General features: G+C 45.1%; 1 protein-coding gene across 2 annotated transcripts in view; it reads left to right on the top strand.

The window, feature by feature from the left end:
* The first annotated feature begins 22,188 nt into the window (after positions 1-22,188).
* The window catches only part of efna5 (ephrin A5), a 204,379-nt gene continuing 202,940 nt past the window's right edge, over positions 22,189-23,627 (top strand). The window contains exon 1 of one of the 2 annotated variants that reach the window (XM_033017389.1): positions 22,189-23,264. In XM_033017389.1, the coding sequence (XP_032873280.1) occupies positions 23,146-23,264 (119 nt within the window). In that variant the 5' untranslated portion in view covers positions 22,189-23,145. The remainder of the gene's footprint in view (positions 23,265-23,627) is intronic. The other variant, XM_033017388.1, reaches the window with a different exon arrangement.

Here is a 23,627-nt window from a genome sequence, read left to right as displayed (position 1 = left end):
TGAGAGAAAAACAAATTGACAATCTTGCTCATAAAATGGTGCAAGCAAATGTTCAGCAATCTGAGGATAGCCGGTTTAACTTTGGCAGTTAAGTAACTGTAATCAGAGAAAAAAATTAATAGATACCTGGAGAATATGAATTAGTAATGAAGAGCAATCACCTATGTGTTAAAGATTAATTGTGTTTGACTAACCATGTTGAATTTTCTTAATATATTAATAGAAGCGCTTGATGAAAGGAATGTAGAGTATGTTGTACATGTGGATTTTCAGAAAGTGTTTGGGGAAAAATCCCAAATGAGAGACCGGTTGGGATAAGTGAACCCTATAAAAAATGGTCAGTGGCAGAATTTGTCTCAAGTACAAAACACAGAGAAATATGATAAATGGTTGTTTTCCAGATTGTAGATGGTGGTATTAATGAGGAGTCAGTGTCAGGGCCATTGGTTGCCCTTCAGTAACATTTCAAAATTGGCAGATGACACCAAATTTATAAGTGTGGTAAATAGTGAGGAGGATTGAAATAGATCACAAGAGCAGACAGAATCCACAAGCAAATAGCAGTTCACATTTAATATAGAGAAGTGTGAAGTGATATATTTTGTTATAAGGAAAGAAAGCAATATAGTTTAAAAGGCAGTGTTCAACAGGGAATGCAGGACTGGAGGTACTGAGTGTATAATTGAATACATCTTTTAGAATGTTAAAACAAGTTGAGAGAGAGATTAGTAAAGCAGTTAGGATCCTGTGCTTCAGAGGCATTCAGACAGTCCATTGAATCTTTATAAAACACTGGTTAAGCCACAAATGAAGCATTGCATCCAATTGTAGTCAGTGGACGTTAGAACGGAAATGGAAGTCCCATAGCGACTACAGAAATATTTACTGGAAACTGTCCAGGATTTCAGCTTGCATGGTTGGACTGGAGAAACTGGGGCTGTTCTTCTTGGAGCAACTGAGATTTGATAAAAACGTTTTAAAGATAATTATGGATGTAAATATGGTATAAGGAAAGATGCTTCCAAGATCTTTGTGCAAACATGAGCTGATCTAAGACAACCATGCTGCAAACACCAATGTGAACCAACATCAGAGTTAAATAGAAGGGGAGGGGTGGAGAGGAGGGAGGGGAGGGTGTGGAGGGGAGGGGGTTGGGGGAGAGGAAGGGAGGGGAAGAGGGAGAGAGGGAGGGGGAGAGAGAAGGGGGAGAGAGAGAGGGGAGAGAGAGAGGGGGAGAGAGAGAGAAGGGGGGGGGAGAGAGGGGGGGGAGAGAGCGGGGAGAGAGAGATGGAGAGAGAGAGAAGGAGAGAGAGAGAGAAGGAGAGAGAGAGACGGAGAGAGAGAGAGAGAGAGAGAGAGAGAGAGGGGAGAATGTTTCATGCTTTGAAATCATAATTGTCTACACACAATCCAATGCATCAATATTGCTTTGAACACGAGGCATGGGGTATACAAGACATGTAGCTTGAGGAAAATAATTCATGTGAAGTCAGAGTAAAAAATTCTTGACATGCATTTATTTCATTCTTGCTTAATGGGCAACTGTCTGCTCTCCATAGCAGCCGTCCCAAGGGCAGCGTGTGCGTTGGTAGTGAGGTTCTGATGGTGCAGGAAGGATCGACGTCTTCTGCTCGGATCCTGGGAGGAGAGGGGGGGGGAGAGGGAGGAGGAGGGGGGGGCAGAGGGGGGAGAGGGAGAAGAGGGGGCGAAGAGGGGGGGAAGAGAGGGGGGGAGGGGGCCCCCCTCTCTGCCCCCTCCCTCTCTGCCCCCGCCCTCTCTGCCCCTTCCCTCGCTGCCCCCTCCCTCTCTGCCCCCCCCCTCCCTCTCTGCCCCCTCCCTCTCTGCCCCCCCCTCCCTCTCTGCCCCCCCTTCTTCTCTGCCCCCCTTCCTCTCTGCCATTCCCTCCCTCTCTGCCCCCCTCCCTCTCTGCCCCCCTCTCTCTCTACCCGCAACCCCCCCCTCTCTGCCCCCCCTCTCTCTCTCTAGGAGTGGTGAATATTGGGACCTACGGGTGAGTGGTGGAGTATTGCGTTTGGGAACCAGCCCTCCCCTGTGACGCCGTGTCTCCCCAACCCTCAATCTCTACCCCCCTCCCTCTCCCTCTCTACCCCACATCCCCTCTCTCCCCCCCTCTCCAACCGCGCCTGCGCAGTTAGGGGTTATGTGTGAGTGGAAGGACGGGGGAATGAGGTAAAAGGAGCGAATGAATAATATTAATATAATATTAAGGGGGGGCTAGTGTGTGTGGGGGTGGTCAGTGTATGTGTGACGCCCAAGACCACCACCCCCCCCCCCCCGCAACCGCGTGTTGAGGGGACGGGACCCAACGGGTCCCCCTTGGTCTAGTTTAATATAAGATATAAAATAATAGATAATTCAATAAGATTTTTTTGTCAGTCACGCCACACATTAATTTTAGTTCCTACCTACAATTGTTTTATTGGGGATGTACTTTGTGTAGCACAGTAAGTCCCCAAGGGGACATGTGGAAACTGCATGTTGAGTTACCTGCTACTGTGATTGCGTTATTAAAGTAAAGAACCCAACTGAAGTCCAATCCACAGCCCAGAGTGATTGGAGTATTCAAAACCAAAAACGTACGGTTACACATTATTGAAATATTATGGGACTGTTTGCTTTAGATTTGACGTGCCTGCAAGGAAAAACATAGGCCTTGAGAATCCCAGCAGGTAAGTGCAGGCAAATAAAGCCAGTGGAGAAATGATGAGGTTTGAAGAGGAGTGGTATTCAGCAGCATCAAACTTCAATCCTGTCCACCACTGAAATTCCCCCAAATGTCCCACAGATCTGTTGGTAAAACCTTGACCCATACTTCGATAATTTTAAATTATTTTGTCAGTCTACTTCAATATCGGCCTGGCTTCAATCAATAACAATGGAATAGCCCTCCCAAGCATGTGCACATTCTGCAGACTCCCAGTTGCTTCGGCAGTTGCAAAGCACCTGAAGTGTTCCCTGAGCCAGAACTGTCAAACTGCTTCCAGGCAATTTTGCAATAAATGCAAAATATCCAGAACTTCCAAAACCCTGCTCCCTAGCTTACACAACCTGCCCTGATCCAATTTCTTTGTTACCTTTCGACCAGACTTTAACTCATTTATTCACTTATCTTATAGTCTTGTGAATCTTTCCATTTCTATTTTCTAATATGTCAGTAAGTCATACCAGTTTTGTATGTCTTTTTTATTTTATTTCCATTTAATCTTCTACTTGTGTTCTGTACTTCATCATTATCTTCCTTTTTCTTTATATTCTCATACTTTGCTATCCCATAATGGTATAATTCTAACCAGCATAATGTATTCCCTCCCCTAAAATACAAATTTATCTGCCTTCAGAAAAGAATAGCTGCAAACGTAACGTATGGATGATCTCTCACATGTCCTCATCACAGTATTCTAGTTTCGACATCTGGCTGTTGTGTGGAGACACCTCCTGAGCTGTAACCTCTGTTGATCAGTCTGCAACCTGGTCCTGTTTAAGCGCATTGTATCTAGTAATGGTTTGGATCCATACACAGTCTGGTGTGAGAAATATTTAAACTGCGCCTAAGAATCAGGGATTATAACCTGGACTCTAAATGCTCAGAAACGGAAGCTGCAGATGAATCTTAGTTGAAGATTGGATTAGATTTTCATCTAAAATTTGATTAGTTTTGGTGTCATATGCATCAGGGTGCAATGACATTTCTTGTTCATAGAGTAAACAATGATAAATACAAGAAAAAATACAAGGAGGAGTCAGAACAGTGAATGGTACAAACTTGTAGTGCAAAATCTGAGTAGTACAAAATAATATTAAAGTATAATATGCAAATAATCTGAATGAGGTACAGGTAGAGTACTCAAATTATTCCTCAAATCAAAGAGCATCCTGAAGAAGCTGCATTATACCTTTGTTAAATTTATTTTATTGTTTTATTGCTTGTTCTATTATACCCACCACCCTTTGTGTGAAAAAACTGCTCCTCGGATTCTTGTTAAATCTTTATTCTCTCATCATAAATCCATGCCCTCTAGTTCTTGATTCCTCCACGGTGTTCTCTGTAATTTCGCTGCTACCTCTTGCCTTTTATTTTCGATATACTATAAGATTTAAATTATATAATTCAACCTGATTCACCAATCTGAGACACTGCCTTTAATTTACTTTATAATCATGCTTACAAAACAATGTATGCCAACACAATACTGAGACTGCAGAGTACTGCTTCCGTGGACATAAATGAATCAAAAAGTTGATATCCCCATTTCTGTCGTATCCTTTGGTCTTTAAAGAGTTAATTATATCTGCTATTTTCATATCAATCAACTTTCCCCTCCAGTAAGACATCTATATGATTGAGTTCTACAGAGAGAGGATGTGACTGTAGAAAGGAAACCTGTAGAGCAAGACTTTTTCAAGAACTGCATTAAAATCAGTTTTTACTCCCATTCATTGTCTCTCATTCACACTAGTTATGAATCAGGTCCTTCCCCCAGACCTTGTTCTGCATCCCTTAACATCTTCTAATTGAACCTCTTCAAATGCTTCCCATAACTTCATGTACATTGTTCAACTGTGTTTCCTTGTTCCACTGTGTTTGTAAATTCTTTAAATAACTTTGAGGTTTGACAAGCTTTCAGAATGATTTGAGAAATTTGTTTATATTTAGCCACCTTACATTGCTCTTGAACATTTAAGGATTTACTTCCTCACTTATCTCCTTTCTTTACTATTATTAGCTACCTGCGATACATTCTGTTTCTGCAAAGTTACAATCCTCACCTCGAAGATGTTGTATCCGACTGATGCACTTGCAAAACAGTTCAATCTTCCTTTTGATATCTTGTGATTTGGTTCTTCATACTTCCTCCTAGATTTCCTTTTCCACATACATTCTAATTTTCTCAAATTAAATTTAGCTTTTCAATATTATTCTTATAATCTCAAAGCCTTCTTCAATTTTAATAGATTCCTAACATTTTTATTTACACATAACATTCCAAGATGACAGTATTTCATCTTTTTTATTTGAATGTCATTATTTGCTACATTCACAATTATGCTATGAAAGTTTACTCCTTCACTAAAATTGTGTGCCAACTCCCCTTTCACCTCAAATAACCCAGCTAGTTCCTCTCTTCTCAAATTCCATTCTGACACTTCATTTTTCAAACTAAATGATTCTTTATCTAGTTGGGTTTACAATTATAATCCTTAATCCACCGTTGGCAACTTTTCCAAGGCGTTCTCCTAAAATTAGAGCAGGTACTTGATCAATGTCACTATTTACAATCAGATTTAGAAATACCTCATATTGTGTCCCTACTAATGTACTGTTTTGGGAAAGAAGTACTTTTGGAACTCAATTCCCCTTTCTCTACATCTATCTATATCTATCTATATTACTAAAAGTTTGATCTTGACCACTTCCTGTTGTTCTGTATATTGATTTTAGAAAAAACGCTGCCACTTACGGCTGTGATTTTTGGCCATCTTACTCAGAGTCTCCCTCCGCTGCGCAGGACAAGAGTGGGGGCGCCGTCGAGTATGGCTGCCCTGCCTGCAGCTGTGTGTCATTTCAACCTTTTAAAAAAAATTTTAGTGTGTTAGTGTGTTTTGTTTTGGAGGTCTTCTAGTCTTTTTATGTGAGGGGTGGGGGGGAGGGGAAGGGGGAAGCTTTTTTTCTCATTCCCTACCTGGTTGGAGATGCAGCTTTCCTCCGTGCTGCATCTTCGCCCCCTCCTCGTGGCCTACCACCGGGACTGGAGCGGCGTTTCCTGCCGGGACCGGCTGGAGCTTCTGCTCCTGCGGCGGCGCAGCGCTGAAGTACCAAAGCGGAGCGCGCGGTGCCTTACCCGGGTTGCCATGTGGCAAGCTCCGGAGTGCTGATACCGCCGACTCCTACATCGAGGAGTTGTTGTTGCGGAGCGTCCAGCTGCGGGCGGCGATGGCTCTGAACACCGCGGAGCCTGGGATCTTTCGCCGAGATAGTAAGGTGAAAGTAAATCCAAAGGGTTTCTACAGCTATATTAATAGCAAAAGGATAACGAGGGATAAAATTGGTCCATTAGAGAGTCAGAGTGGACAGCTATCTGCAGAGCCAAAAGAGATGGGGGAGATATTGAACAATTTCTTTTCTTCGGTATTCACCAAGGAGAATTATATTGAATTATATATGTCACTATTTACAATCAGATTTAGAAATACCTCATATTGTGTCCCTACTAATGTACTGTTTTGGGAAAGAAGTACTTTTGGAACTCAATTCCCCTTTCTCTACATCTATCTATACCTATCTATATTACTAAGTTTGATCTTGACCACTTCCTGTTGTGGTCAAGATCAACCCTCTTAAATCTAAACTCCAGGGCAAACGGAGACTTTTTAAACTCTGTACTTACTGATCCAGCATGGCCAGCAGAGATTAGCAGAAGCAGCTGCAACAACAATGGGAGCTCGGCTGCAAGGAAAACCCGGAGAAAACATCGAGGGAAGCGGGGCGGGGATTCGGAATAGGCTGAAAGCCCAAGCCTTTCGTCCACCTCTGCCCAGCATTCTTCTGGCGAATGTCCAGTCCCTGGAAAACAAGCTGGATGACCTCAGGGCGAGGGTCAGATTCCAGCGGGACATAAGGGACTGCAACATCCTCTGCCTGACTGAAACATGGCTGACCTCACTGATTCCGGATCAGGTAATCTGCCCAACCAAGTCCTTCACTGTCCACCATGCTGACAGAACAGAAGCATCTGGGAAATCCAAGGGTGGAGGAGTCTGCTTCATGACCAATAACAACTGGTGCAACCCTGGAAATATCAAGATGCTTTCCCGTTCCTGCTCGCCGGACCTGGAGCACCTGACGATCTCATGCCGCCCATTCTACCTTCCCCGGGAGTTCGGCTCAGTGATCGTCACAGCCATCTACATTCCCCTGCAGGCGGACACCGACGTGGCACTATCGGCCCTACACGATGTGCTATGTCGACATCAAAACAAGATCCCGGATGCGGCTATGGTGGTGGCTGGAGATTTTAATAAATCAAATCTCAAGAAGGTCATGCCGAACTTCTACCAACACATCACGTGTGCCACCGGGGGGAGAGAACTTTGGACCACTGCTACACACCGTTCAGGAAAGGCTACAAGGCCGTTTCACTCCCTCCCCTAGGAAAATCTGACCACGCTGCCATTTTCCTGTTGCCGGAGTATAAACAGAGGATAGTTCGGGAAGCGGTAGAGACGAGGGACGTAAAGCGGTGGTCCGACCAGTCAGAGGCCATGCTGCAAGATGCACTGAGTGATGTCGACTGGAATATGTTCCAAGCAAGTTCCAGTGACGTCAGTGAGTTCGCGGAAGCAGTCACGGACTTCATCGCAACAGTAACCGACAACATCGTCCCCACGGTAAGGGTAAGCACCTTTCTGAACCAAAAACCCTGGGTAGGCAGGTCTGTTCATGTGGCCTTGAATGCTCACACCGCTGCCTACAACTCGGGCCTGGCATCAGGAAACATGGACGTCTACAAGGCAGAGTCCTACCGACTGCGAAGGGCGGTGAAGGACGCAAAGAGAAGGTACAGAGACAAGATGGAGTTACAGATGGAGCAGCAGGACACCAGAAGCCTGTGGCAGGGGCTACGGATTGTAACCAACTACCGGAGCACCCCTCCCTCATCCGCAAGTGCCGGCACCTCCCTAGCTGATGAACTGAACTCCTTTTACGCTCGTTTCGAGAGGGGCAACATCACCCCAGGTCTGCCGACTATCGACAATACCGCCAGCGGGCTGGCTACCGAAGCTGAAGGGAGGAATGTGCACACATTCTCGCTGTCCGAGCACGACGTGAGGAGGGCTCTGACACGGGTGAACACGAGAAAAGCTGCAGGCCCCGATGGCATCTCGGGGCGAGTACTCAAGTCCTGTGCTACGCAGCTAGCTCCAGTGCTCACTACATTATTCAACGTCTCCTTGGATAAGTCCGTGGTCCCTGCCTGCTTCAAAAAATCCATCATTGTACCGGTACCAAAAAATGCCTCCCCAGCCTGTCTGAATGACTACCGTCCGGTGGCCCTTACCTCGGTAGTCATGAAATGCTTTGAGAGGCTGGTGAAGAAACACATCTGCGCCTTCCTCCCTCGGAACATGGACCCGTTGCAGTTCGCATACCGTCCGAACAGATCCACAGACGATGCGGTCTCCCAGGTCTTGCACACCGCTCTCTCCCATCTGGACAGCCAGAAGGGGGGCTACGTGAGGATGCTGTTCATAGACTACAGTTCAGCCTTCAACACGATAGTCCCCACCAGACTGGCCGGGAAGCTAATGGAATTGGGGCTCAACACCTCCCTGTGTACCTGGGTCCTGGATTTTCTCACCGCCAGGCCTCAGGTAGTCAAGATGGGAGGGAATACATCGAAGTCCCTCACCCTGAGCACAGGATCGCCCCAGGGTTATGTCCTCAGCCCCCTATTGTACTCCCTGTACACACATGACTGTGTGACTAGGTTCAGCTCCAACTCAATAATTAAGTTTGCTGATGACACTGTGGTGGTGGGCCTGATCTCAGACAACGATGAGAAGGCCTACCGGGAGGAGGTGGCTGATCTAGCACTCTGGTGCCAGGATAACAGCCTCCTCTTGAACATCAAAAAAACGAAGGAGCTGATCATGGACTTTAGGAGGGCACATCATCCGAGGACGTACACTCCATTGAGGATAAATGGGGATCCTGTGGATAGGGTGAACTGTTTTAAATATCTGGGAGTCCACATCTCCGAGGATATGACATGGGCATCACACGCCTCAGCACTCGTGAGTAAGGCAAGGCAGCGCCTTTACCACCTCAGGCAATTGAGGAAATTCAGAGTGTCTCCGAGGATCCTCCAGTGCTTCTACGCAGCGGTAAGCATCTTGTCCGGGAACATTACCATCTGGTTTGGGAATTGCTCTGCCAAGGACAAGAAGGCTCTGCAGAGAGTAGTGCGTTCGGCCGAACGCACTATGGGAACTTCACTTGCCCCCCTGCAGGAACTATACATCAGGAGGTGCAACTCCAGAGCCAACAATATCATGAGAGACCCCTTCCACCCCTGCAACGGACTGTTCCAGCTGCTACGGTCAGGCAAACGCCTCCGTTGCCATACGGTGAGAACGGAGAGGTTGAGAAGGAGTTTCTTCCCAGAGGCCATTCGGACTGTAAACGCCTATCTCACCAGGGACTAACTCTACTGAACGTTTTTCCTTCCATTATTTATTATGTAAAAGAATATGTGTGTTATGATTGTGTTTATAGTTTGTTTGGTTGTTTGTCTTTTGCACAAAAGTCCGCGAGCATTGCCACTTTCATTTCACTGCACATCTCGTATGTGTATGTGACAAATAAACTTGACATGACTTGACTTGACTTGACTTGACTTGACTTGACTTGAATTATGTGAGGTAAGGGAAACAAGTAGAGTAGCTATGGAAACTATGAGATTCAAAGAAGAGGAAGTACTGACACTTTTGAGAAATATAAAACTGGATAAGTCTCCAGGTCCAGACAGGATATTCCCTAGGACATTGAGGGAAGTTAGTGTAGAAATAGCAGGGGCTATGACAGAAATATTTCAAATGTCATTAGAAACGGGAATAGTACCGGAGGATTGGCGTACTGCGCATGTTGTTCCATTGTTTAAAAAGGAGTCTAAGAGTAAACCTAGCAATTATAGACCTGTTAGTTTGACATCAGTGGTGGGCAAATTAATGGAAAGGATACTTAGAGATAATATATATAAGCATCTGGATAAACAGGGTCTGATTAGGAACAGTCAACATGGATTTGTGCCTGGAAGGTCATGTTTGACTAATCTTCTTGAATTTTTTGAAGAGGTTACTCGGGAAATTGATGAGGGTAAAGCAGTGGATGTTGTGTATATGGACTTCAGTAAGGCCTTTGACAAGGTTCCTCATGGAAGGTTGGTTAAGAAGGTTCAATTGTTGGGTATTAATGGTGGAGTAGCAAGATGGATTCAACAGTGGTTGAATGGGAGATGCCAGAGAGTAATGGTGGATGGCTGTTTGTCAGGTTGTAGGCCAGTGACTAGTGGGGTGCCACAGGGATCTGTGTTGGGTCCACTGTTGTTTGTCATGTACATCAATGATCTGGATGATGGTGTGGTAAATTGGATTAGTAAGTATGCAAATGATACTAAGATAGGTGGGGTTGTGGATAATGAAGTAGATTTTCAAAGTCTACAGAGAGATTTATGCCAGTTGGAAGAGTGGGCTGAAAGATGGCAGATGGAGTTTAATGCTGTTAAGTGTGATGTGCTACATCTTGGCAGGTCAAATCAAAATAGGACGTACATGGTAAATGGTAGGGAATTGAAGAATGCAGGTGAACAGAGGGATCTGGGAATAACTGTGCACATTTCCCTGAAAGTGGAATCTCATGTAGATAGGGTGGTAAAGAAAGCTTTTGGTGTGCTGGCCTTTATAAATCAGAGCATTGAGTATAGAAGTTGGGATGTAATGTTAAAATTGTACAAGGCATTGGTGAGGCCAATTCTGGAGTATGGTGTACAATTTTGGTCGCCTAATTATAGGAAGGATGTCAACAAAATAGAGAGAGTACAGAGGAGATTTACTAAAATGTTGCCTGGGTTTCAGCATCTAAGTTACAGAGAAAGGTTGAACAAGTTAGGGCTTTATTCTTTGGAGCGCAAGGTTAAGGGGGGACTTGATAGAGGTCTTTAAAATGATGAGAGGGATAGACAGAGTTGACGTGGATAAGCTTTTCCCACTGAGAGTAGGGAAGATTCAAACAAGGGGACATGACTTGAGAATTAAGGGACAGAAGTTTAGGGGTAACATGAGGGGGAACTTCTTTACTCAGAGAGTGGTGGCTGTGTGGAATGAGCTCCCAGTGAAGGTGGTGGCGGCAGGTTCGTTTTTATCATTTAAAAATAATTTGGATAGTTATATGGACGGGAAAGGAATGGAGGGTTATGGTCTGAGCGCAGGTATATGGGACTAGGGGAGAATATGTGTTCGGCACGGACTAGAAGGGTCGAGATGGCCTGTTTCCATGCTGTAATTGTTATATGGTTATATGGTTATATTATATGGTGTCGGAGCTCCAACCAGCGTGGCCTGTGGACTTTGGGAGCCACGGTCTCGGGTAGGAAGCGGCCGTTCCAGATACTCCAAGCCGTTGAGAGTGTTCTCCTGACGCCGGAGCTCCATCATCCGGCGAGAGAGTCTGTAACATCGGGCCGACAAGAGGACTGGACTTTGTGCCTTCCCTCACAGTGGGAACCATTGTGGGGGGATGTTTTTATGTTTGGTGTTAAATTCTTTAATGTTGTGTTTTACTTTTATTGGTGTGCTGCAAATGGCAACACAAATTTCACTACACCAATTGGTGTACGTGACAATAAATGTCCTTTGTCCTTTGTCCTTTTTCCCATCGTTGAAAAATAAAAGAGTTATTAGTGTTTAAAAAATGTTGAGATTCTCTCTCTTGAAGGCCACACCCCTTCCGGAGGGACTATAAAACCCGGAAGTGTTGAGTGCCTCAGTCAGTCTCTGCAAGATGGGGGAGCAAAAGGGTCATGTCTCTCAGTCTGAGCTGTGAATAACACTGAACACATGTCTACTAAACTGTGAATGGTTTTACTGGCCTGTCAGTGCCCTTAATGTGGTTTGAAAATATAGTTTGGAAATGCTAAAGCTGTGTTGCCTTTGGTTTGGAAATGCTAAATCTGTGTTGCCTTTGGTTTGGAAATGCTAAAGCTGTGCTGCCTTTGGTTTGGAAATGCTAAATCTGTGTTGCCTTTGGTTTGGAAATGCTAAAGCTGTGCTGCCTTTGGTTTGGAAATGCTAAAGCTGTGTTGCCTTTGGTTTGGAAATGCTAAAGCTGTGTTGCCTTTGGTTTGGAAATGCTAAAGCTGTGTTGCCTTTGATTTGGAAATGCTAAAGCTGTGTTGCCTAATTAAAGTAGCCTTGCCTAATTAAAGTTGCCTTGCCTAATTAAAGTTGCTTTGCCTAATTAAAGTTGCCTTGCCTAATTAAAGTTGCCTTGCCTTCTATATAGTTAAAAGTCTAATCTTGACCACTTCCTGTTTGCACTTTATATTGATTTTTGAAAAAACACTACCACATACAGCTGTGATACCTGGCCATCTTACTCAGAGTCCCCCTCCGCTCATCACGTGCTGAGGATTTTTCCCAACGATGAAAAATAAAAGAGTTATTAGTGTTTAAAAAATGTTGAGATTCTCTCTCCTGTCAATCATGCCATGAAGGCCACGCCCCCTCTGATGGGAGGGGGAGGGACTATAAACCCCAGAAGTGTGGGCGTGGCTCAGTCTCTGCAAGATGGAGGAGGAAGAGGTCGCGATTCGCTGTCTTTAGTGGCCTTGCATCCTGCTTGAAATGGTATGAAACTGCACTTGAATTTGGTGGTCTTGCACCCTGCTTGAAGTGGTAAGAAACTGCACTTGAATTTGGTGGTCTTGCACCCTGCTTGAAATGGAATTTCAAGGAATAGCCGTGAGTCAACTGCCAGCCCACCAGCCTTAAGTGAGTGAGCTGCCAGCACAACAGGCTTGAGTGACTGAGCTGCCAGCCCAAGAATCCATTCGGCCCACAATGTCCATACTAGCCCTCTGGAAACCAGTACTTTCAGCCCACAACACCCATACTAGCACTCCAGAATGGCAAGTGGAAAAGTGGTTTTAAAAGTAATTTTGTAAAGTTTAAAATGTCAATAACTTGTAAAATATAACAGTAATCTCAACGAAACTTGGCTATTGCACACCCCAGGACAATGGTGAGTAAGGTGGGCCATAAATTGTAGCGCTATCATGTACGGTTTTGGTGGAGTTTCCAGGACTCACTCACATGCAAGCAAACAAACAAACAAGATTAGAGTTTTAGTAATATACTAGACTAAGTGGGACCCGTTGGGTCCCAGCATCACACGGGAGGGCTGGTCCCCCAACACAATATTCCACATCTCCACCAATTCCAACTCCAAAACCGTACATGATAGCGCTACAATTTATGGCCCACCTTACTCACCATTGTCCTGGGGTGTGCAATAGCCAAGTTTCGTTGAGATTACTGTTATATTTTACAAGTTATTGACATTTTAAACTTTACAAAATCACTTTTAAAACCACTTTTCCACTTGCCCTGCCTGTCAGCCGTGTTACAATGACGTCACAATGGGATCCCGAATCTCATTTACATAAAAATCACGATTTTCAAAAAAACAGTTTTAACAAATTCTTCCGTTTCCATTAACAGCCAACATTATGTTAGATTAGATTAGATATAATTTATTGCCACACAGCCAGGCTGGTGGAAATTTGGGTTGTCTGCAGCAATACAATAATAAAGAACACACAACCACAATAAAACTGTAACACAAACATCCACCACAGCATGTTTAGGTTATTTTAAAGAAAAAACGCGATTTTCATTGAGAATTTCATTTGTTTTTAATCGGCATATTCATTGTGGGGGATAGTGTGGCATTGGATAGTGTGGAGCTTTCATTTAAAAAAACATCAAGATTTTCATTGTGGGGCGGGTGGGATACGCGGGAGCTGGGAAGTGGAAGAGCAGGGGGATAGAGGGAGGAAGGGGAGGGGGAGGGGAAAGTGGGGGAGGTGAGGGGAAAGAGTGGGGGAGGTGGGGAGATATAGGGAGAGGAGGGGGTGGATGGGAGAAGTAGGTAGTGGGGGATAGAGGGAGCGGTGAGGAGGGAGAGTGGGGGGTGGGATGGGGAGGTAAGGAGTGGAGGAGCAGGGGGATAGAGGGAGAAGAGGGGGGTAGGGAGGGGAGATGGGCTAGGGAGGGAGGGAGAGACAGGGTAGGGGCAAAGAGAGGGAGGTGGAGGTGAGTGGGGGAGGGGAGGATAGTGGAAAGAAGAGGGAGGGTGAAGAGGAGGGGGAGGGAGTGCTGGGGATGAGGGTCATCGGAGGAGGATAGGGGTAGGAAGAGGGATGGTGAGGAAATGGAGGAGGGGAGGGGAAGAGTGAGGAGGGGAGGGAGGTGAGGGGAGGAAGCAGAGGAGGATTGGTGGAGGGTAGGTAGAGCGAGGATAATGGAGGAAGGGAATAGGGGACTGAAGAGGGAAAGTGAGATGCGTTCACATGATCTTATATTTTACAAGTTATTGCCATTTTGAACTTTCAAAACATTGCAGTCGCACTTCCACTTGCCGGCCGCGTCTGTTCAGTTGGGGAGGGTTGCTGTGACTCACGTCACAAAGGGGATCTCTGGCGTCACAACGAGACTCCGTCAGCAGCGCCTGCGCAGTTGGGGGATATGCGTCAGTGATGGAACATTGTGTCGGGAGTGACTGAGGGTAGGGGAAAGGAGAGGGATGGAGAGGTGAGGGAGGGAGTAGGGGAGGGGAGGAGGAGAGGGGAAAGCAGAGGGAGGGCGAAGAGGAGGGGGAGGGTGTTGGGGATGAGGGGGAATGGAGGAGGATAGGGGTAGGAAGAGAGATGGCGAGGCACAGTTGGGGGAGGATTGCCATGACTCGCGTCACAACGGGGATCTCCAGCGTCACAACGGGAACCCCTCAGCCCAGTTGGGGGCTATGGGTCAGTGGTGGAATATTGCCTTGGGGGACTGGGCCCAACGGGTCCACATTTGGTCCACTGCTCCCTAAATGATTCAATGCAAAAGTAGATTAATAACATTTCCGAAAGCAATGGTTCTGTAATTTTTATTTATTTCTACACTCAGACTGCAACATTTCACCTCCATTCCTTTTATAATGTGGATGTCCGTAATGTTACACCAACGGCTTGATCAAATAGCATCTTCTAAACCAGAGTCCACTATCACCTAGATTAGGGCACTGGATACAGGAGAAGACCATCACCTGTAGGTTATTCTCCCTGTCATGACCTGGAAATATTCCCATTCTTTTGTTTTTGGGGAGACACTGGAACTACCTACTCCAAACAGTATGGAGGAAGAGAGAGCACCTTTTACCAAAAGGAATGTATTGGTTCAAGGAGGCTTTTGTTACTACTTCTTGCATAAAATATAGAACCGTGCAGCCCTGGAACAGGCCCTTTGGTCTACAATTTCTGTGCTGCACATACCTCCAAGTTAAACTTCTCTCCCTGCACATGATCCATCTCCCTCCATTTTCTCCACATCCATGTGCCTATCTAAAAACCTCTTAAGTGCCATTATCTATCTGCCTCCAGCACCACCCCAGGCAGCATGTTACAGGAACCTGTCACCCTATCTGTAAAATCGTGCATAGCACAATTTCTTATGCGACATTGGGGATGACCAATAATGTTGACTTTGCTAGCAAAACACACATCGTGCATGATAATATGGTAAGGAAAATCACTTTTTATCTTTGGGTTCCAAACGTGTTGACTTGGTTAGTACTCTTCCTTGCCTACAGCAACAATAGTAAATAGATGCGTTTTTTAATGTCCAATGTTAATATACTGTTATATCTGTATCTTTACTGGGTGCTTTTTGCCTTTACTGACTGCCTTTTGGAAAAGTTTTTGAAAGCAAAGATTGCAAATATTTTTCTTAAAAATATCCAAACTTATGTCAGATCTTCTTGCATGCCAAACAAAATAAAAAGCTCATAAAGGAGTTCAGATACGAAGAGTGCCCTGGGACCCACTTTACAATTAGAGAGCCTTTTAAATACAGTGATTACAAGGAAGTAATCTAATCAAGTGGTTCAAATGACATCACAAACCACAAGACTGAAGCTCCAAAGGTTAATAGCTGTCATCCTGTTCTGGGATTTGATTACATCCTTGACATCACTGCGTGGTATATTCTACTGTTTAGAAAATATACTGTTTTCATTTCTTGTGCAGGTTTTATTTGGTTTCTGTGGTTGCAATGGCCTTCAGTGCAGGCGCCAATTGTTGATGTGTTTCTTGCTCATGATCCATAATGACATTTATGATAGACAATAGCCACAGTGAAATAATAATTGTAGATCAGTAGATGGCTGCCAAAAGAATGTTTGCTTTGTATTTATTGTTATTGGTAAAAATGATTCCAAATAATAGAATTATGGGAGACTGAAGCTGAATCTATCTTGGCGACTTGGGTTTAAATTGAAACCTTTGATCAGATCAGGAAAATGTGAAAATTGTCTGTGTGTTAACACTTTATACTGATAGGACTGCTAGAAGTCTGGTCCAATATGATTAATGTTATGTGCACTAAAACAAACCATTTTTATAACAGATACTTCTGAATAGATACCTGCTGCTATCAGTATTTCAGTAATTCTGATTAGAATCATTGTAAATTAAATAGAATAAGGACATCCAAACAATTGAAAGGGAGTAATGTGCCAACTATATAACGCTTAAGAATTTAAAAATATTCTTACCCATAAATGCAATCCATTGTCATTTATTGATCAATTAATTTGCTAAGAATCAGTGCAATTAACCATAAGTGCATACTAGATTTATAAGATTTCTAATTCAAAATACATACCTACAAATATCCCTTTTTTGTAGGAAATGAGAACACAAAAGCAGAAAATGCAGTTAGTTTAATTGAAACTGCATATTAAAGTTTAATGGCAAGCTGATAACTTCCAGGTAAACTGGGTATTACTTCACTCCCTCCATGATTTACAAATACAGGACAGGAGTTTGAAATGTGGCTCATCGACTAATGTTGCTACCATAAAACTTGGTGAATTCTTGATTCAATAAACAGGTACCCGTTCCATGTGCTGTGTGACATTCCACACTGCAGACTATTTAAAGAATTCAAGCTGGAAATTAGAAGGGCATGTCGGATTAAAGAAAATCCAAAGGCATTTTATATGTACATTAAAAACATGACGATAACCAGGAGGATGGTGGAACTACTCAAGGAGAGGTGGGAATTTATGCTTGGAGTCGGAGGATGTACAAGAAGTAAAAATACAAATACTTTGTATCTGTATTTACCAAGAAGAGGGGTATGGAGGACAAGTGAGATCAGCGTGGGGAATGCTAATATGATGGGGCAATTTGAGAGAAGCCAATATTGTTCCTTCGTTTAAGAAGGTAAGTAGAGTTAATCGTGGAAATTATAGGCCGGTGAGCCTCACATCAGTGGTAGGGAAGCTATTGAAGAGGATTCTGTGGGATAGCGTTTACTCTCGTGTGGATGAAAATTGGCTAATTAGGGACAGTCAGCAAGATTCAGTTAAGGGCCTGTCCCACTTGGCCGTCATTTACGCGACAGGCCGGTAGTGACTGACGCGCGACGGTTGCGTGCGTCATCATGCGCCCGCACAGCCGTCTGGAGCGCGTGACGTCATTTGAAGATAGACACAAAATGCAGGAGTAACTCAACGGGACCGGCAGCATCTCTGGAGAGAAGGAATGGATGATGTTTCGGGTCGAGACTCTTCTTCAGTCTGAAGAAGGGTCTCGACCCGAAACATCACCCATTGCTTCTCTCCAGAGATGCTGCTGATCCCGCTGAGTTACCCCTGCATTTTGTGTCTATCTCCAATCGTCTTGGCCCCGCTCTGGGAGTAGGAGTGGGGGCGGATCCAGATCCACAACGGCCGTGAGCCCCAGGCCGAGCTCGGCGATCGTTTGCCTGCTACTGCTGATGTTGGAGGTGAGACGTTGCGCCGTGCCAGGGTCTTGGGCCTGTCCCACTTTGGCCGTCAGTTACGTGACAGGTCGGTGCGCGCGAAGATTTTGTGGAGGACGAAGTCCACACTCCTCCACGCCACTCCACACTCCTCCACATCACTCCATGAGCCCGTCCCGCGCTACCCACACACTACCCACATGCTAGCAGGTCGCGTAAATGGCGCGTGAATGATGGCCAAGTGGGACAGGCCCTTACTCATTATAATACAAAAAGTTCCTGAGTTCCAATCAGCAAAACTAATTGGAAATCATAAAAGCAATGCTCGGTAACACAATTTTGAAATGGTGCTCTACCAAAATAAATGGAATTAACACATAATTGTATATTTTTTTACTAGTTTATTGTCACGTGTACCGAGGTACAGAGAAAAGGTTCTGTTGTGTTTGGGACTATCCCAACATTCTTCACATATAATTTTTATTTTAAACAGACAAGTGTAACATTCACTGTTCATATAACAGTTAGATGAGTGATTCATTAGTTTGTTTTAGATATAAGCGGGAAATGTTGAGAACTCTCTGCTCTTTTTCAAGTACTGTCAGTAAATTATGTATAAAATGGGGTGGATCAAGAGACTGTAATCTTCAAAATGAGGTACCATGCCAATTAAATGTAAGTGCCACTTAATGTCTGTGCTGCTGTCATGTAACATGAAGTGTATCAGGCTGAATGGATTTCTAAAAACTATTCTTAAATATTACTATTTGAATTCCATGAGTTTACTTTCTTCATTATTTTTCATACCTTTTTGATCGTGATGTATGTTTGGCAGTTCTAACAGTTAAAATATGCCATGGTAAGTCTCTTGAATATAATTCTCACTAAATGTGTTACATGTCATCAGGTCCAAAAACACAAGCTCCAGCAATAACTTTGAAAACTAAAAGAAACTATAATTGAACAAAAAATGCTGAAAATGTGCCTATCAGTTTCTGAAAGTATGATTAAGAAAAATTAAGTATGTTAAAGAGAAATCATAGAGAAGAGGCAGACTCTGAATCTGAAGAAGGGTCTCGACCCGAAACGTCACCCATTCTTTCTCTCCAGAGATGCTGCCTGTCCCGCTGAGTTACTTCAGCTTTTTGCGTCTATCTTCGGTTTAAACCAGCATCTGCAGTTCCTTCCTACACACCACCTATCCATGTTCCCTAGAGATGCTGCCTGACCTGCTGAGTTACTTCAGCACTTTGTGTTCTATTGACAATCTGATATTGTTTCTTCACATTTAAATTTCAACCTCACATGATACATAACGTTTACAGCAACCACTGATTGTCTCAGCTAATTCTTCACACCAAAAACAATATCTTTTGCCCTTTCATCACTTTTAGTCCATCAAAACAGGAACCCAAAAATTGGGGAGCTGGCAGTAAGCATTTGATACAACAATGTATTATCACAAATTTACTTTCAGTTCCTCAGTCCTGAGAATGGCAGCATGCACCATAGGGATATGCCCAAGGATTCTGCATTACAAGGTTAATTGTGTATGTGTGCAGTTATATGGGCAGGGCTGAACTTGTTTGAGAACCCTCATGACTCAGCTGCAGAGAGCACACCAAGATTGTGAGAGTAAAACCTACATCCAAAGACTATTCCTTATCAACAAGCATCTTTCAGGTGCATCTGGCACATCATGACACATCGAATAGAAGAATCGCTCTGGCATGTGTGAAGTCAACTAGTATGGTACTGAGACCATGCAATCAACTAGAGGAGTAGCTATACGAGACCTTGAATTGGGAAGTGAACCATGCTGGTTTCAGTGGAAGAATATTTTAGGGACAGTCATCATAACTCCATAAGTTTAAGATAGCTTTGACTATGGATATGTGTGGGGTTTGGGGGAAAATACTAAATCGGGACTAAATCCGGAAAATGTTTGGTTATTAAGCCTCACATTTGTGGTTGGGATACAATCGGAGAGGATTTTTCAGGATAAGATTTATTCAGATTTGGAAGAGAATGTGCTACTAAGGGACAGTGGGCATGGCTTTGTCTTGGCAGGCCATGTGTTTGAGGATGTGATGAACATGAGCAATGAGGGTCGGGCAGTAGTTGTTGTCTACATGGCTTTTAGTTGTGCATTTGATAAAGTCCTCTATGGTATGCTGATCCAGAAGATTAAGATGCATGGGATCCAAGGTGACTTGGCTGTTTGGATTCAGGTCCGGCTTACTCATATAAGGCAGAAGGTTGTGATGGAAATGTGTTCTTCTGGATGGAGGTATGTGACAAGTGGAATTCTGTAGAGATTCTCATCTGTTTGTTTTATATATACAGTATAAACTACTTGGAACTAAATGTACTGCAGATGGGTTGGTTAGTAGGTTTGCAAACATTACCAAAATTGGTGTAGTTGTGGACAGTGAGGAAGTTGTCGAAGCATACAACAGGATTTAGATCAGCTACAGAAATGGGCGGAGAAATGTGAGATGGGGTTTAATCCGGGCATATGTAAGGCATTGCAATTTAGATCAAATGTATGGGGAAAGTATACAGTTAATGGCAAGACCTGTAGCAGCATTGATGTTCAAAGGGATCTTGGGTTCAAGTCCACAGCTCCCTGAAAGAGGCAAAACAAGTAGAGAGTTTGATGACGAAGGTGTATGATATACTTGCCTTTCTCATCGGGGCAATGAGTATAAGAGTCAGGAAGTAATGTTGCAGATTTATAGGACTTTGGTTGGGCCACACTTGGAGTATTTTTGTCACACCATTACAAGAATGATATGGAGGATTTGGAGAGGAGGTTTACCAGATGGCTGTCTGAATTAGAGTGTATTACCTTTAAGGAGAGGTTGGACAAATTCAGATTGTTTTCTCTTGAATGTCGGAGGCTGATAGAAGTATATAGAATTATGAGGCATAGATAAGGTGGACAGTCAGAAGCTTTTCCCTAGGGTGGGGAAAGTTAAGGTGAGAGGGGCAAAACTTAAAGGAGATGTGCAAGGCATATTTTTTTACATAGGGGGCCTGGAGCGCGTTGCCACGGTCGTGGTGGAGGGAGCTACAATAGTGGTACTTATGAGGCTTTTAGATAGATACGTGGACATGCAGGGAATTGAGGGCTATGGGTCACATGCAGGCTGAGGAGATTAGTTTAATTTAGCATTGTGTTCAACAATGAGATACAAGGAACTGTAGATGCCAGTTTACAAAAAAGTGTTGGAGTAACTCAGCAGCATCTCTTGAGTACATGGATAGGTGACGTTTTGGGTCGGGACCCTTCTTTCGTCTGAAGGTGGCTTATCCATGTCCTCCAGAAATGCTCCCTGACCCGGTATGGTACCCTAATAATTTGTGTCTGGCAAGGACATGGTGAGCCGATGGACCTGTTCTTGTGCTGTACTGTTCTATTTAGTCATAAATTCAAACAGCATGGAAACAGACCCTTCAGCCCAACTTGCCCACGCCGACCAACATGCTCCATGTACACACGTCCCATCTGTCTGCATTTCGCCCACATCCTTCTAAACATGCCCTATCGATTTTATTCGATAGCGTGGAAATTTAAAGTGGCTTTATATCGTTGAATATTCACATTTGAAGTGTCTTTGATGAATTAACGATCTGTGGAAAGGTGTTCTCGCTATAGGTTGCGTGTGTGTGTGTGTGGGGGCAGTACGAGGCGACGCCGCCAGGAGGAGTGTTGGAGCCGTCTAACCAGCGGTTCCGATTTGTAAATTCAATCACGGGGGCTGACTGAGTAAGGTAGACAGATTCACATTCCCGAATAAACAAGGGAGCGGAGAGGGCAGGCACAACGTGCAAAGAAACGGGCAAACAACACTCATCCTCGTTAAATCCGATAGACTGCGTGTGTTGGAGCAAAACTGGGCGACGTGACGGCAGCTGTTGTGACAACTGAGAATAATTTGCAAAAATGCCTCGCTGCTGCTCTTTGACTGTGTTGTGAAAGGATTTGTAACTAATGATGTGGGACAAATAACATCAACTCTTGATACGACCGAGCCTTACATTTTCACAGCGCACTTCGTAAAGCAGCCGATTTAACCCGACAAGCCGCACATTCTTTATCTTGCTTGTTTATTAAACAGGTGAGTTTCTCATCATGAAGTCAAGGCGCGATCCTTGCCAAGGCAGATGGTCCTGGCGAAGATCAGATGGGCCACAATTGCTGCCGGCGCACTGAAGCGGCCTGTGCAGGACATGCTGGAAAGGTAAGCGAAGGCTATGCAACGGGGGTGCTGAGGATATGCGAGGTGACAACCGCCTGTGTGCACCCTGTCCACCCAGCCCGGTGTCGGTGTCTCTGCCGCCGCCAGCGCTGTGACTTGGCCGCGCTTGGACAAGTGCAAGTGCACATATTGGCGGAGACGGGCTGGGGGTGGCGTCCGGGCTGTCCTATCAGTAGCAGAGAGGGAGGGGCGGTAGGGAGTAGGAGTTGGTGCTCCACCCCTTACCCCCCCCATCCATCCCCTCCCCTACCCGCTCCTCGGATGCAGCCCCCGCCCACCCACCCCAAGCCGCTCCCTCCCTCCGGCTGCTCCGCCTCCCCTGCCGGCCCCCCAAAACAAGCTGGAGCCGCCAGACTGTCAATGAAGCGGCGGCTCACACACACACACACACACACACACTCGTCCTGCAGGCTCGTCTCTCCGCCCAACTCGGATTTCTCTTCGGATCCTGGCCGCTCCTTCATCTCAGCACGGCAGGGGAAGGGCACCCAGCAAACTGCCCAACCCATCTACCTCACCCCTGTCCGGGAGGGGCAGGCAGGCAGGACGTGTGCTCGCTTCGGTTGCCTCTGTCTGGACTGTATTTGCAGAGAGATTGCGCCGCCAGTGCAAAGCTGCAGCGGCGACTCTTGGTTCCAGCTCTTCAAACCATATCTTCAGTGGGTGGGGGAGGGAGGGAGGGAGGGGGGTGGTGGTGGGGTATTGGGGAGGGAGGAAGGATGCTGTGACTGATTGACTGGATGCTGTCGCCTCGGGAATCTCCAGCCGGTCTCGTTCTACTCCCAGTAACTGAATACATATAATTTAAAACATCGATCTCTCTCACACACATCACCGCCACCAGCTCTCACCACGCCGTTACTTCAGGCTCTCTGCACCGACTTTTTTTTTGCTGATTGTTGCCCCAGTTGCATACAGATTGCGGACTTAACCTCGTTTTACAGAACTTTGCGCCAATCTCATGCCCTGCTGACAGTGATTCCGGGAATTCGTCATTGTTTTATTTGATTTCACAGACGACTGCCTCAAACATCGTGTTCCAATGAATTAATATCTCCATCAGGTCTCTGTTGCTTTGAAGTGGTTTGCACAGTTACAGGTATTTCATTCCCATTTCCTGCTACAGTTTTGGACTTTGTCTCCCTGATTCTGGACTTTGATTTATCTGAAGACATTTGTTTTGAGTGTGGGCATCTGAAGCTGTGTAACTTTGGAAGAGTAGAGAGAGACAGAGAGACTTAAAGGGCGGGTTCTTCTCATCCTCTCCGCAGTCATGATCAACACGGAGATACTTGTCGTATTCCTGCTGCTCTGGATGTGTGTTTGGTCTCAGGAGTCCGGCAAAGTGGTGGCCGACCGGTACGCCGTCTACTGGAACAGCACCAACCCAAGGTAAGGCGCTGGAGTGGGCCGTGGGGGGCGGAGTGAATGAGTGAACGCGGCCCGGCTGTACCGCAGTTGCCTCTCTTGGTATTTAATGTAGAAATCACTGCCGGGAATTGGGAAACGACTGGTTCCATAAATTTGTGTTACCTTCTGATAAACCCTGTGGGGATGGTGCTATCCAGTGAACACAAATACATGCTATGTAGGGAGGGAAAGGGGGGCTGGTGGGGTTGGATAAATCGTGGTGTTAAAACTAGTGTGACTGGTCCCTTTCCGTGTAATTCCCGAGGCAGGCGGGAGAGCGTATTCAGGTGCTTCTTATCGCTGTGGTGACAGGCACATGGACTGGAGTTAGTGCGTTGAATGACA

The sequence above is a fragment of the Amblyraja radiata genome, chromosome 3, assembly GCF_010909765.2.
Source record: "Amblyraja radiata isolate CabotCenter1 chromosome 3, sAmbRad1.1.pri, whole genome shotgun sequence".
Lineage (NCBI taxonomy): Eukaryota > Metazoa > Chordata > Chondrichthyes > Rajiformes > Rajidae > Amblyraja > Amblyraja radiata.
This window is presented reverse-complemented; position numbering and strand designations above follow the sequence as displayed.